The sequence below is a fragment of the Chelonoidis abingdonii genome, chromosome 3, assembly GCF_003597395.2.
Source record: "Chelonoidis abingdonii isolate Lonesome George chromosome 3, CheloAbing_2.0, whole genome shotgun sequence".
NCBI lineage: Eukaryota > Metazoa > Chordata > Testudines > Testudinidae > Chelonoidis > Chelonoidis abingdonii.
Genome location: NC_133771.1, coordinates 214406730 through 214420297, shown reverse-complemented (window position 1 = coordinate 214420297; position 13568 = coordinate 214406730). Strand labels below are relative to the sequence as shown.

The 13568-nt window shown below is 44.0% G+C and overlaps 1 protein-coding gene across 4 annotated transcripts; it reads left to right on the top strand.

Annotated features, from left to right (window-relative positions):
* Window positions 1–7387: 7387 nt before the first annotated feature.
* Window positions 7388–12308, top strand: LOC116831078 (mitoregulin). 4 transcript variants are annotated; one of them, XM_075064512.1, is made up of 3 exons: window positions 7388–7728; window positions 9195–9330; window positions 11456–12308. In XM_075064512.1, exon 1 carries the CDS (start codon window positions 7408–7410, stop codon window positions 7588–7590), a length of 183 nt encoding a protein of 60 aa, XP_074920613.1. In that variant the 5' UTR covers window positions 7388–7407; the 3' UTR covers window positions 7591–7728; window positions 9195–9330; window positions 11456–12308. The 4 variants fall into 4 exon arrangements, 2 of the variants coding, with proteins under 2 accessions (XP_074920613.1, XP_074920614.1); XR_004375130.2 differs by having other exon boundaries at window positions 7415–7485; XR_004375129.2 differs by lacking the exon at window positions 7388–7728 and adding an exon at window positions 7912–8041.
* The last annotated feature ends 1260 nt before the right edge of the window (window positions 12309–13568 follow it).

Genomic DNA, 13568 nt, shown 5'->3' with positions numbered 1-13568 from the left:
GCCAGGGACGGACAGACAGACTGGGGGAGGGGATGGCAGACAAGGACAGACAGACAGACAGGGGGAGCCCGGCCAGGGATGGACAGACAGACTGGGGGAGGGGATGGCAGCCGGGGACAGACAGACAGAAATGGGAAGCCCGGCCAGGGACCGACAGACAGACTGGTGGAGGGGATGGCAGACAGGGACAGACAGACAGAAAGGGGGAGCCTGGCCAGGGATGGACAGACAGACTGACTGGAGGGAGGGGATCCTGGCCAGGCACAGACTGGGGGATGGCAGCCAGGTACACAGGGGAGAGCCCAGGGAGGAACTCAGCCACAGACAGACAAGGTCCCCTCGGGAACCGCCAGCAGCTGGGGCTTGCCAGGGCCAGATGGACAGACAGATGGGAGGCACTGACAGCCATGGTCAGACAGGAGATCCCAGTCAGGGTGAGGACAGAGGCAAAAAGATGGATTGAGGGGAAGAGGAGTCAAAGAACAGATGGAGAGATGGATAAAAGCCAGAGATAGATGAGGAGGCTGGGGGAGAAGGGTACAGACAGATAGGATGAAGGAGGGTTATAGTGACATGGGCACCAGAAAGTGACATACCCTTACACACTGATCCACCTAATCACCTTGGATAACAGAGAAGAAACACACACACACAGAGCAAACCCAGATAAGGACACACACACACTGAACATGCACTCACACATGACAAAACACACATGCAGTCCCTCTCTCACACATTATTCTCTCGCTCCCGTCACAACACATACACAGAGTCAAACACTAAGGTAAGGCAACACACACTCATACACGGAAACATTCTGTCATACATGTTCAAACAATAGGCCCCATTATCAACTGCGCTGGAGCTGTGACTTTGTGGTGCTCACTCACTCACTCATGCCCGTCACCCCAATTGGGGTATGGGCTGCCAACCACAGATCTCCAGAGTCCTCTATCCTGGGCCATTCGCTCTAGCTGGTTCCAGGTATAGCCCATTTTTTTTCTATCAGCCTGAAGGTCGCGTCGCCAGGTGTTTCTTGGACGGCCTCTTTTCCGCTTGCCTTGGGGGTTCCACCGCAGTGCCTGTCTGGTGATGTTAGTTGGCTGCTTGCGTAGTGTATGTCCTATCCAACCCCACCTTCTCCTTCTGATTTCTTCCTCTGCTGGGAGTTGACGGGTCCTCTCCAAGAGGTGGATGTTACTGATGGTGTCTGGCCAGCGGATCTGGAGAATCCTTCTGAGGCAGCTATTAATGAAGGTCTGGATCTTCCTGGTGGTTGTTTTGGTTGTCCTCCAGGTTTCAGCTCCATACAGTAGGACTGATTTGGCTGACCCTTAAGTAGGAGCAGCTTCAGGGTTGTACAACTTCATCAAACTCACACACAAAACTTAAAAGGCAGCCTCAGCAATGTTAAGGCAGAAATGTAAACAACAATAATAATCCCTATCTCCTAAATAGTGCTTTTCATCAGTAGATTTCAAAGCACTTTACATTTTACCAATGGGGAAGTTAAGGCACAGGGAGATGAAGTGACTTGCTCAAGACTGGTGCCAAAGTTGGGCTTAGGTTTTCTCAGTCACAGTCCAGCACTTTATCCACCAGACCCCACTGTCTAGGAATTTTTATGTAATGGGGAAAATAGGGGAAGTTGCTTGCAATTCTGATCAATTAGCAGTTATGAAATGCATGCAGTGATAGGGAAGCTAAATGTATCGCTGAAAAATCTGTCCAGTAGAGTTAAGGACAATAAGAAGGAATAGTAGAACATGTATCAGTGTGATGATCTGGGAAGTCTGTCTATCTATAAATTATGAATTCTGCTTGATACTGTGAACTCATTGTATGTATCTGTATTTTTGACAAAAGGGGCCAGATGTGCAGAGCCCTGTAAATCTGCGGATATCTGCTTTATATCCGTGGACCAATTGTGTATCCGTGCAGGGCTCTACAGGTGCGATCCTGGCAATTACAAGCTGGTAAGTCTTCTTTCAGTACTAGGCAACTGATTTAAACTATAGTAGAGGATAGAATTGTCACATACATAGATGAACATGGTAAGTTGAGGAAGAGTCAACATGGCTTTTGTACGGAAATCACGCTTCACCTATTCTATTAGAATTCTTTGAGGATGACAACAAGCATGTGGACAAGGGTGGTCCAGTGGATGTAGTGTACTTGGACTTTCAGAAAGCTTCTGACAAGCTCCCATACCAAAGAATCTTCAGCAAAGTAAGCGGTCCTGGGATAAGAGGGAAGGCCCTCTCATGGATCAGTAACTGCTTCAAAGATAGGAAACAAAGGGTAGGAGTAAATGGTCAGTTTTCACAATGGAAAATGGTGAATAGCAGGATCCCCCAAAGATCTGTACTGGGACCTGGGTTGTTGAACGTATTCCTAAATGATCTAGAAAGGGGTAAAAGTGAGGTGGTAAAGCTTGCAGGTAATACTAAGTAACTCAAGATAGTTAACTTGAAAGCTGACTGAAAAGAGGTACAAAGGGATCTAACTAAGCTGGGTAACTGGGCAATGAAATGGGAAATGAAATTCAGTGTTGATAATTGGAAAGTAATGCACATTGGAAAAAACAATTCCAAGTATACATACAAAATGATGAGGTCTAAATTAGCTGTTACCACTCAAGAAAAAGATTTTGGAATCATCATGAAAACATCATCAGAAAACATCTGCTCAATGTGCAGTGGCAGTCAGAAAAGGTAACAGTGTGAGGAACCACAAGGAAAGGAATAGATAAGATAGAAAAAATCATAATGCCACTATATAAATGCTACAAGAAATAATCTGAGGTGTGGAAAACTTATTTTACAGCAACAGACTAAAAGAGCTCAATTTATTTAGTTTATCCAAGAGCATCTTAAGAGGTGATTTGATCATGATCTATTAGAACCTTAACGGGAGCAGAAATTGGGTATCAGAGTACTCTTCAATCTAGAAGAAAAGGTATAATTAGGTCCCATGACTGGAAGTTGAAGTGAGACACATTCAGAGTAGAAACATGGTACAAACATCTAACAGTGGGAGTAATTAAACCATTAGAACAACTCCCCAAGGGATATGGTGGATTTTCAATCCCTTGGAGTCCTCAGATCAACACTGGATATCTTTCTAAAAGACAGGCTATAGCTAAAACAGAAATTATGGGCTTGATGCAGGAATTACTGGTTTAAACTCTGTGAGCCGTGTTATGCAAACAGACTGAATTATCATACTTTGTGCCTTCTGGCCTTAATCTATAAACCTATGAATCTTCCCACATGCATGGACTGTGTGATGGTCAAATGTGCTGATCTATTGATATGAGGAGACTGCATCAGGTCACCATTAAAGTTTTGCATTTAGATTGCAAGCTTGATGAAGTCTGGGTATGTATTGCTTTTCAGTATCTGTTGGAGAGGGACGTGAGAACCTTACATCGGAGTGTATTTTCAATAGTATTATAGGTGATGTGAAGGTGGCAAGGAATGCAGGTCAATTTCTCCTAGGTATATCTCACCAAATCAATTCCCTGGCATTGCAGTGGCTTGGGCACTGGTGTGCCTCAGACCCACCTGTTCTCTGAACATAAGAACAGCTTTACTGGGTCAGACCAAATTCCATCTAGCGCAGTATCCTGTCTACCGACAGTGGCCAATACCAGGTGCTTCAGAGGAAGTGAACCTAACAGGTAATGATCAAGTGATCAAGCCATCCCTCTCCACCCTCTGACAAACAGAGGCTAGGAACACCATTCCTTACTCATCCTGGCTAATAGCCATTAATGGACTTAACCTCCATGAATTTATCCTGTGGCACACAGTCGTTTAGTCTCTGGAGGGCTGTAATACTTTTGTCTAATCCAGGTTATTATGCTCACTATACAGGTAACTGGGTGGGGTTTAGTGACCTGTGATGTGCAGGAGGTCAGGCAAGATGATCTGTGGTCCCTTCTGGCTTTAACCTCTGACTCTATGATTAACCTTAAAAACATGGAAATCAGAAGTTTAGGGTCAGTGGAGTCTGTCCTGATGCAACCTTAATTGTCACCTAAATTGTTGGTGTTATTTATATTGACTTCACCAAATCCAGAGGAAATGCATGCGTGGATTTGCCTTCTTGGGTTTGTGGTAAATCTGGATCACATTCAGGCTTAATCAGTTCCTGCTCTCAGTTCTCCCTCTGCAGAAGGCCCCTCTGCTAGTGTGGTGTCAGCAGAAAGGAAAAGGAAGCTCAGCTTGCAGTCAGAGGTTTCCCTCCCTCCTGTTTCTATGTGATTGTTTGGTATTTCCATAAGCAGCCTATGCCTTTGGTCTGCTGAGAAAGAATTTATCTATTCAGGGACAGAGATAATACAGGGTCGGATATGTAGTAAATGCAAAATGAAATTAAATACTTTTTAGATAACTGAATTGAGTGAATTGCTCATTATGCCTCAGTAGGCTTCTCTCTTCCCACTTTTGACAATATTTAGCTAGGAGATGTGCCCAAGCCGCAAAGTTTGAAAACAAATCTGAACTTCCCCAGAGTGTGGGAGTGTCTGGATTCAGCAGTCTGGAGAGGTCTGGTATTGGAGAGGTGGCAGACTCTCTATACTTAAGGTTACTGGTTTAAACTGGTTTAAACTGGTTTATACTTAAGGTTGTAGACAGCTTCCATTATCAAACCCATTTTTTGATCTCCTACAACTTTGGTTCAGAAGATTTGGCCTGAAAATTGTCAAATTTACTCTGAAAGTATATAAAGAATACTTCCATGTTATCAATCTGAGTTACAGATCACAAAATTATCTTAGTTTGAAATTCTGGCTTGTTTTTGATCCCTCGAGCTCAAAAGCACCTTGTTATAATCCCTGCTACTATCTCTTCAGTTTCTCCTTACAGTTATATCTCCTTGAAAACTCAGGCACGGGGTATCTGAAGAAAGTGAAGCAACACTGTTAAATATTTTTTTGTCTAGTTTTAGGCCCAGTCCGGCCCCCATGGATATCAGTGTGTGTTTCTGTGACACTGTATAGGGGTGTAAGAGCATATTGCACAATTACAACTCAGAAAGAACAGAAGGATATTTCTATAGATATTGGCTGATTCCTGTTCACCATAGTGGAAATCCCAAGTGTCAAACAGCTAGAGGATCAGACCCTTACCTTGCACAGAGGGTAATTACTTGAGCTGGAATTTGGCCAGGACAACCATTCCAAATTAACATTCTTAATCTTGCAAAAAGTGATGTGGGGTTATTTCTAGTGGTTTACTCTTTTAAATTTGGATTTAAAAATTACCAGTGATGGAGAATCTGCCAAGACCCTTGGTAAATTATTCCAATGGATAATTAGCCTTATTGCTATTCCTGTGCAACCTCTTTTGGGATGAGCCCTCAGTTCCTGTACACTCTGTTCTCACTTAAGAGACTGGAGTCTCTTAAGAGAGAAAAACAAGATATCAGGATGACCTGTGTATAAACAAAATGCAGCTGTTGCTTATTATTGTCTGTAACAAAAGTATAAATGCTTGCTGTAATTGTTTACCTGTTGAGAGATCTGTCCGGGACTGGGGCGACCCTATGTCCTAGTGCATGCTCTCCCTGCTGTAGCTGCTAAACAGAATAAAGTATCTGACTCTGCTGCACCCAAACTTAAGAAGTGAGAACTGAGTTTTTCTCCGACATATGTGACAGGAACTGACCTTAATTTACATGTTTGGGGAGCTGTGAACTTAATGCTTATCCCTAGGCAGAGAGGCCCAAGGCCTCGTGGTGAAGGCACTGGATTGGGTCTCAGGAAATCAGAACTTTATTCTTAGCTCTGCCACAGACTCCCTGTGTGACTTTAGGCAAGTCACTTTGCTTTCTTTCTGCCTCAGTTTCACCATCTGTAAAAGGGGTTAATAGCACTGTCCTGCCCTGACAAGAGTTAAGTTAATTCATGTGTATGATGTGCTCAAATATTACAGAGATAGGGCGCTGATACCGGTGACATATGAAAGTAGGTATTGCAAGAGAACCTGACAGTGCAGTGTACCTCCATATATTATATTGCTGCAGCACCCAAAATGTGCTACATGCTATACAAACACATAGTCCCTGCCACAAAGGTTTAAATTCTAAATAGACAAGGCGAGTGACTAGTCAACGAAAAAACGTTAAGAACACAGCACCACCCAATCAGCACCACCACCTTGCTTCGCCTCTGTCCAGAAGTGCCAGCTAATCTGCTCTGCCCTTTCTGATCCAGAGTGAGAGTGGCCTCCTTCTGTCTGTTCACCCCATGGCATAGATTCAGGAACAATCTAAAAGCTTGGGGGAAGGAATCACAAAAAAAAACTAAGAGGCAGAGAACTCCCACATTATAGAAAGTGACCAACAGTGGGAAAAGTATATGGAGGGGCTTTCTGGCCGTGTGGGCAGACCCCTACATAGTTTCACCTGTCCCAGCAGACTCTGGAAGCTTGTAGTCTGGGTTTAAATTGATAAAATGTGTGAGTAATAGTAGGCCCATGTCTGAAAGGAAGGTCACATCCATTTCATCAAGTACAGATAAGAAAATGTGCTTTGGGCCATGCCCCAGCTTCTCTGAGCATCCTTGGATCCAACAGCAGCCTTGAATCTAACAAGAATCTTACATTGTGAAACTGTCAGGTCAAAAATGATGGCAGCATTCCACCAATGCAAGGTATTGATAGAATCCTCTGCAGACATTAAAACACATTACCTGCTCCTGCTACTCCATTACAGTCATTGGAGTTATGCCAATGGAGAATCTGGCCCACCACCTTTCTTAGGTGGACCAAGCAACAGCCAGCTCGAAAGCAACTGCCTTCACCTTGCATGTGCTATCTAAAGGAAAAAGGAGTCTGACTCAATGAAGGAATGCTCACCTCTGAAGTAATCCAGATTTACTTATGTGTTAAATGGGTGGTATTGATGGACCAAGAATCATTGGTCTGCATTTTGGGTTTGAAAACTGGGATGAAATAAAAAATTTGTTTAAAAAAAGTTATCTTTCTAGCTCCCATGTCTGAAAATGTGACTCAGGTGTAACTGATGCAGTGGTGTTTGCCTGACTTTGCAGAGAGCCTGATACAGTAGCACTAAGAGCTGTAACTTGTTCCATTGCTCTGCTTGCCAAAGCAGTTGCTCCCAAGGCTGGGAAACAAGCCATTCACGCTCTCCCAAACAGCAAAAACTGGGGCAGCCAGAGCTCCGCCCTCTGGAGCCACTTCAGCCAGAGCTGGGGCTGGCTGCACAGGAGCGTCCCGGCCTGCACGAGCCACTCCCGCCACGTGGCCGCGCGCGGGACTCGAGGCCAGCCGCGGGGCGGGGCCCGACAGTACATGCCGTGCCGACGCCTCGGGGAGGCGGAGCGGCGCCGCGCGCGTTTGGGCGCGCGGGTGCCGCCGTAGCGCGGCCGGCGGAGCAATGGCGTTGGGCTCGGAGGCGCTGCGGGAGCGGCCGGTGCAGCTCGCGCTGGTGCTGGCCTTCGCCTCGGGCGTGCTGGTGGGCTGGCAGGCCCAGCGCATGCGCAGGCGCTTCCTGGCCTGGAGGAAGCGGCGGCTGCAGGGGCTGCTGGAGGCCACGCAGAAGAAGCTGGACGTGGCCTGAGCGGGCTGCGGCGGGGCCGTGACCTTGGGCGGCCCGGTCCCGGGCGGAGCGGCGCTGGCTGGGGGCGGTGCCCCGCGTCCCTGCCACGCCCCTGGGCCTCCCCCGTGTGGCAGCCCGAGCCAGGGGTGTGTTAACACGGTAGGAATGCAGCGCTGTCTGGTGTAGACGCGCCAGCCTCTGACGGGCGGTGTAACGCTCCGGGGACAGCGGTGGCTCTCAAACGTCTGTACTGCTGAGTCCTTTAGAGAGCAGGCCTCTGAGTGCCTCACCCCCCTTGTAAATTAAAAACACCTCTTTGTATGTTGGCCTCCAGCATTCATGATGGTGTTAAAGTAGGATGTGGGGTGGAGGCTGCCAGCTCAGGGCCTCTCCTGTAACAACCTCACAACCCCCTTGGGGGTCCTGACCCTGTTTTGAGAACCCCTGGTGTAAAGCAAAGTGAAGCGCTTGTGTAAGTGTGTGCAGATGGCGGCCTGAGGGTATGTCTGCACAGCAAAAAACAATACCCACAGCAGTCAGTCTCAGCCGTGGCATCAACTCACTAGGGCTTGGATCAGGATAAAAGTAACAGTGTAGATGGTCCTGCTCCAGTTTGGAGACTTAACCCCCCCTGGGTTTCCGAGCCCAGGCTCCAGCCCGAGCTGAACGCCTACACTGTTGTTTGTAGCCCTGTAGCATGATCCCAAATCAAGTGCCCTGGGCGGTGAGCCTCACTGTTACATGGTTTTCTTTGCAATGTAGATGTGTCCTGGTTTTCTGTTGGTCCCTCAACGTCAAAGCCCCCCTCCTTCTGGAGCCAGTTTCCCTGAGACAGTCATCTTGTCCTCATTCCCTAATACTAGGGAATAATTTACTATCTGTAAACACTGACAATTTGCCATATAAAGCTTTTGTTTTTAAATATGTAGGATTTTCTCTTGAGTAAGGGGCTTATCACAATTATTAGCCACTCTGAGACCTAGCAAACTTGTATGGGTATTGGGGTGAAGGCAATGCTTGTAGCTGCCTCTTTCTGGTAACAGGCTCACAACAATGTGACAAAATACAGTAGAACTTCAGCGTAACAAACACCTCGGGAATGGAGGCTGTAACTCTGAAATGTTCATAACTCTGAACAAAACATTATGGTTGTTCTTTCAAAAGTTTACAACTGAACATTTAGATTTGAAACTACAATGCAGAAGAAAAATGCTGCTTTTAGCCATCTTAATTTAAATTAAACAAGCACAGAAAGTTTCTTAACTTTGTCAAATCTTTAACAACTTTCCCTTTTGTTAATAATGTAAGTTTAACACAGTACTGTACTGAATTTGCTTTTTTTTGTGTGTGTCTGCTCTTGCCTGATTCCATATTTCTGTTTCCAAATGAGGTGTGTGGTTGACTCGTTAGTCTGTAACTCTGAGATTCTACTGTACGTAGTCTTAGGTGGCTAAGCCAGGCTATTATTAGACAGAAGGAAAAAGAGAGGAATAGGAAAGAGATTAAATAAGGTGAGGAAGGAAAAGGACATGTGGGAGGAGAAACAGTCTTCCAGGTGATGTTTTGAGATTTAGCCATAGCCAGTGCAGGAGGCAATGTCATCTCAGTCCCACTTTCTGTCCCAGCCTGGTCAGGACATATCTCAGGATCAGGATGCTGAAGGCCTCAACGGTGTTACAGTAGATCCTAGGAGATGGTGGGAGTGGCAGCCATCATGGTAAAGCTTGTGGCAGTGGTTGTTGGCAGACAGCTGCTACTTTGGTGAGGAAATCAATAAGCTCTTTTTTTTTTTTTTTTTTAATATAGCCTTAATAGCCCATTACCTCATTGTTTTGTTCACCAGTTAGGTTTAATTTCTGACGCATGAATTTTGGTCCATTGATTTCTGGTTCCACACTGTGTTCGTTTACCAGGATTGATCTTAACACAGTCCTTGAATTATATTAGTAAACTTTGTTTGCATTAATTCAGTTGTTGTCTCCTTTTTGCATCTTTTCCCATCAATATTTATGGTTAAAGGTTATAGTGAAAGTTTGTAAGATCTCTCAGACTTCTTACAGTTGAGCAAACAATACAGGTAGGCCCAGTTATTACAAGAACTGAGACTTATCTGTCACATGCAGTTCCTTATCCAAGCCCTGTTTACAATATGGAAGTGGAAGGGAGAAATGTGAGGAAGAAGAACATTTTGGCCTATCTAGGGAATGGCAAGTTCCTGCTCCTTCACAACAGTCTAACAGTTGAAGGGATGTATTTCTTGGGGTGACCGGAGACACCTTTTGTCATGTACAGTCAATTAAAAATCCAGTCTCTTATTTAAGCCATAAGTACACTATGGAAGTGGAGTGAGGGCATGATGTCTCAGAGCATACTGCACAGGAACTAAGCATCAAGTTGATGAGTGGCATGCCCCAACTACTTCAGAACAGTCTAATGGCAGCAGGGGTGAATCATGTGGGGTGATTTGAGACTAATTTTGTCATGTACAGCCAGTCAAAACCCGGTGCCTTAATTATTTAATTCATAAATAATGAAGTAATTGGGAATTTTTTATCACACCCAGTCATGCTAATTTGATGACATTTCTAAAAATGTAATCTTACATTGATATGTTTTTAAAGTAATTTTGACCTTTGAATAAGGAACCACATAACCATTTGGTAAAGAACTGATACCAAGTAAAAGGAACCAGGAATAAAGAATCAACTTCTCCCTCCTCGGGAAGTAAACTTGTTTTACTTGATCTTTGCTTAGGGGAGGGCATTGTGGGTTTTTGTTTTGCATTCCTGAATACAGAGAGACTATTGCATCTCACTTCAGATACTGTTTAGTTCAGGCTAGTTTTCTATTGGGACCCTGGTTTTAAAAATAGATACATCTACCTCTCCCGCTCGCTCCCCCAAAAAACTTAAACCAGTATTTGAAACATTTACATGTGTGGAACTCTGATAGAGGATACGCTTTGTTTTGGGGGGTGGGGGAGCGGCAGAGAGTGTGGAAAGGGGAGGGTTGGTATTTGGACAAAGATGTTCCTGAGATGGGACCATTTGAAAAATCAAAGCTGCTTCTCTCAGCAAGGGTTTGAAATGCAGCAGAGCTCCCATTTTCAAGTTTCCATGTAGCCTGACATAGGAATACACTGCTGGCACTTATGTATATCTGTCTTTGTCTTTGACTCTCCTCTGCTTCAAAATGTAGTGAAATTATCTCAGTCAGGTATTAAATGTAAATAGATCATATATTTGACCTATTGCAACATAGTTTATTACAGCACACACTAAATTCCTGACAATCAAGGTTGCTTTATTGTAGTCCCTAAATCTAAATGCCAATCTGGAAATACTCAAAGTGTTAACAGCATCAAGACTTACTATTTAACTACCATATACTAAACTTGATTTTCACAAACTTGTCTCTTAATAACTGAAATATTGTAATGGTGCTGTAAATAGACTGATTTACCTTTGCTCTCACATAAATGTTGGGTTTTGGTTGCGAGCAGATGTAGCCCTGAGGAGATGTAGCTGTTAGGGACTATGGGCTTGTGTTGGTACATATCTGGAAACATTTTTGTTCTCACCAAAAATGTCCAATAATGGAATTTTTTTGTTAACAACATTTTGAGGGAAAACCAGTGATTTTGGGTATATTTTTAATGAAGTCTTTCTACCTTAATATTTTTGACATAATATATTGTTTCTGTCCCCTTCTCTTTGGTTACTCAGTGTTCTGTCTGCTCCTTTTTAATACCTCTTATTTCTGATTTTATTTTTTTATTTTTGATACATTGTAATCTGACTGAACATTGTTTTGACCACCTTTGCCATTTAAATTAAAAAAACATGAAATGATATGCAATTTATAATTTTTCACTTTCTTTTAACAGCCTTATACAGATGAAAGCTGACAGCTGAATGAAAATAAATGGACTCCTGCTGCATTTGTATCTAAGCACAGTTTAAAAGGTGGACTTTAAAAACAAATATTTTGAAAAGCAACCATATTCTAAAAAAGAAGGCATCTGTGATATCATACAATCTCATTTGCCCAAACTGACATCAGCAAAAAATTGTCTTCACATGTATCAGAATAACCTATCCTCCAAAATGTTATGGGGTGAGCTTAATTAATTCATATGTATTATAATTGTGCAAACCTGTCACATTATGTTTTTAAAGGATGTTTATGTCTGTTTTGCTTTGTGATTCTTAAGGCTCGTCCTGAGCTACATTTGACCCTTACATTGTAATAAATTAAACAAAAAATGATATAATTTAAGTTACTTACTAGTAATTTGTAATAAAGTATCTGTTAAGTGGGGAGTGAAAACATGTAAAGATGCTGACGTTAAACATTTTAGAACTTTGAAAGTATATAACCCAAAAGGGTCGGTCAAGAAGATTAAGGCAAAAGCATACTAGTGTACACTGATGAGATAAATTTGTATATTAAATCAGTAATGCTGGGGTTCTTGTATGAAATTCAGTAAAAATAGAGAATTTTATTTCTAGATCTCTTACCAGCTCCATAACTAAGAATACATCAGCCCTTTTTACACCACGGCATCACTTCCAGCAAAGATGCTGGACATCATGAATTAAAATCCTTGGGACCTCCTTTTTGATTAATTTTGCTGGGCCTCATGCTACATATGTGTCAGCCATCCCTATCTTTCTGTTGCTTCCATGCATACATGCACAGCTTTCCCTGCCAAAAATAAATCTCCTAATCAACACATATTTAAACTGTTTCTATCTTGTTCTCCTTTTATAGGCAGATGCCAACCCCACATTGTGCCAAAATAGTTAACAGCTATGTCGGTTCAGAATTCATTCCCTGCCGTTAGCTTTGACTTTATTAAAAAACTAATGCAAAAAGAGAAAAAAGCCCAAACAGATTCTGCCCATGCCTTCTCCCCAGACTTGGCTTTTCTTATGATTTTTCTCTTAGGACTGGTGAGGCTTAGCCCATTGATTCCCAAACTGTTTACTAAGGTGATCCACCAACTGCATTTTGTCTTCTTTTTTGCAACCCACCCGTACGTATCTGCACCCTCTGCCCTTGCGCTGCAATGTGAATTCCAGCCCAGTGCAGAGGGGAAGCCGGGGCAAGGGGAGTTGGAGAGCGGCTCTAGTTCCACGGCACTAGGCTTAGCTGTAGCTCTCTGCTCCAGGTGTTACAACCTGGTACACAGTGTGTCAGCACCACTCAGGTTTGGAGGGCTGCCAGTGGCTCTGCGATCCCATGTGTCTGGTTGCAATCCCCAGACTGGGGAGCCAGGCCCAGCCACCCAGGACAGAAGCCACCACTGTGAGATGAGCATGGGACAGCCTCACTCTCCAGTCTCTTCCTCTCTGCACCTGGCTGGTAAAGTGTATGTTTGCCTAGTTCAAGGCACAGTGATGAGTAAACCTGATCCTGGACACAGTGATCCATCTTCCTGAGACTCACCATTTGGGAAACACTGGCTTAGATTCCCCTGATTAGGGGGCTACTCTCATTTCACTTATACCCAGAATTAGTCACAATGAATAAAGAGGTTTTTAACTAACAAACCCAAGAAAGAAACCAACAGGACTCCACTGGCCATCACATACAGTCCCCACCTAAAACCCCTCCAACGCATCATCAGGGATCTACAACCCATCCTGGACAATGATCCCACACTTTCACAGGCCTTGGGTGTCAGGCCAGTCCTCGCTTACAGACAATCTGCCAACCTGAAACATATTCTCACCAGTAACTGCACACCGCACCATAGTAACTCTAGCTCAGGAACCAATCCATGCAACAAACCTCAATGCCAACTCTGCCCGCATATCTACACTAGTGACACTATCACAGGACCTAACTAGATCAGCCACACCATCACCGGTTCATTCACCTGCACATCCACCAATGTAATATACGCCATCATATGCCAGCAATGCCCCTCTGCTATGTACATCGGCCAGACTGGACAGTCTCTACGGAAAAGGATAAATGGACACGCAAATTAG

Bases quoted from the DNA above. Each gene is read 5' to 3' on its own strand.
- LOC116831078 (XM_075064513.1), top strand. From the start codon at position 7,408: ATGGCGTTGGGCTCGGAGGCGCTGCGGGAGCGGCCGGTGCAGCTCGCG.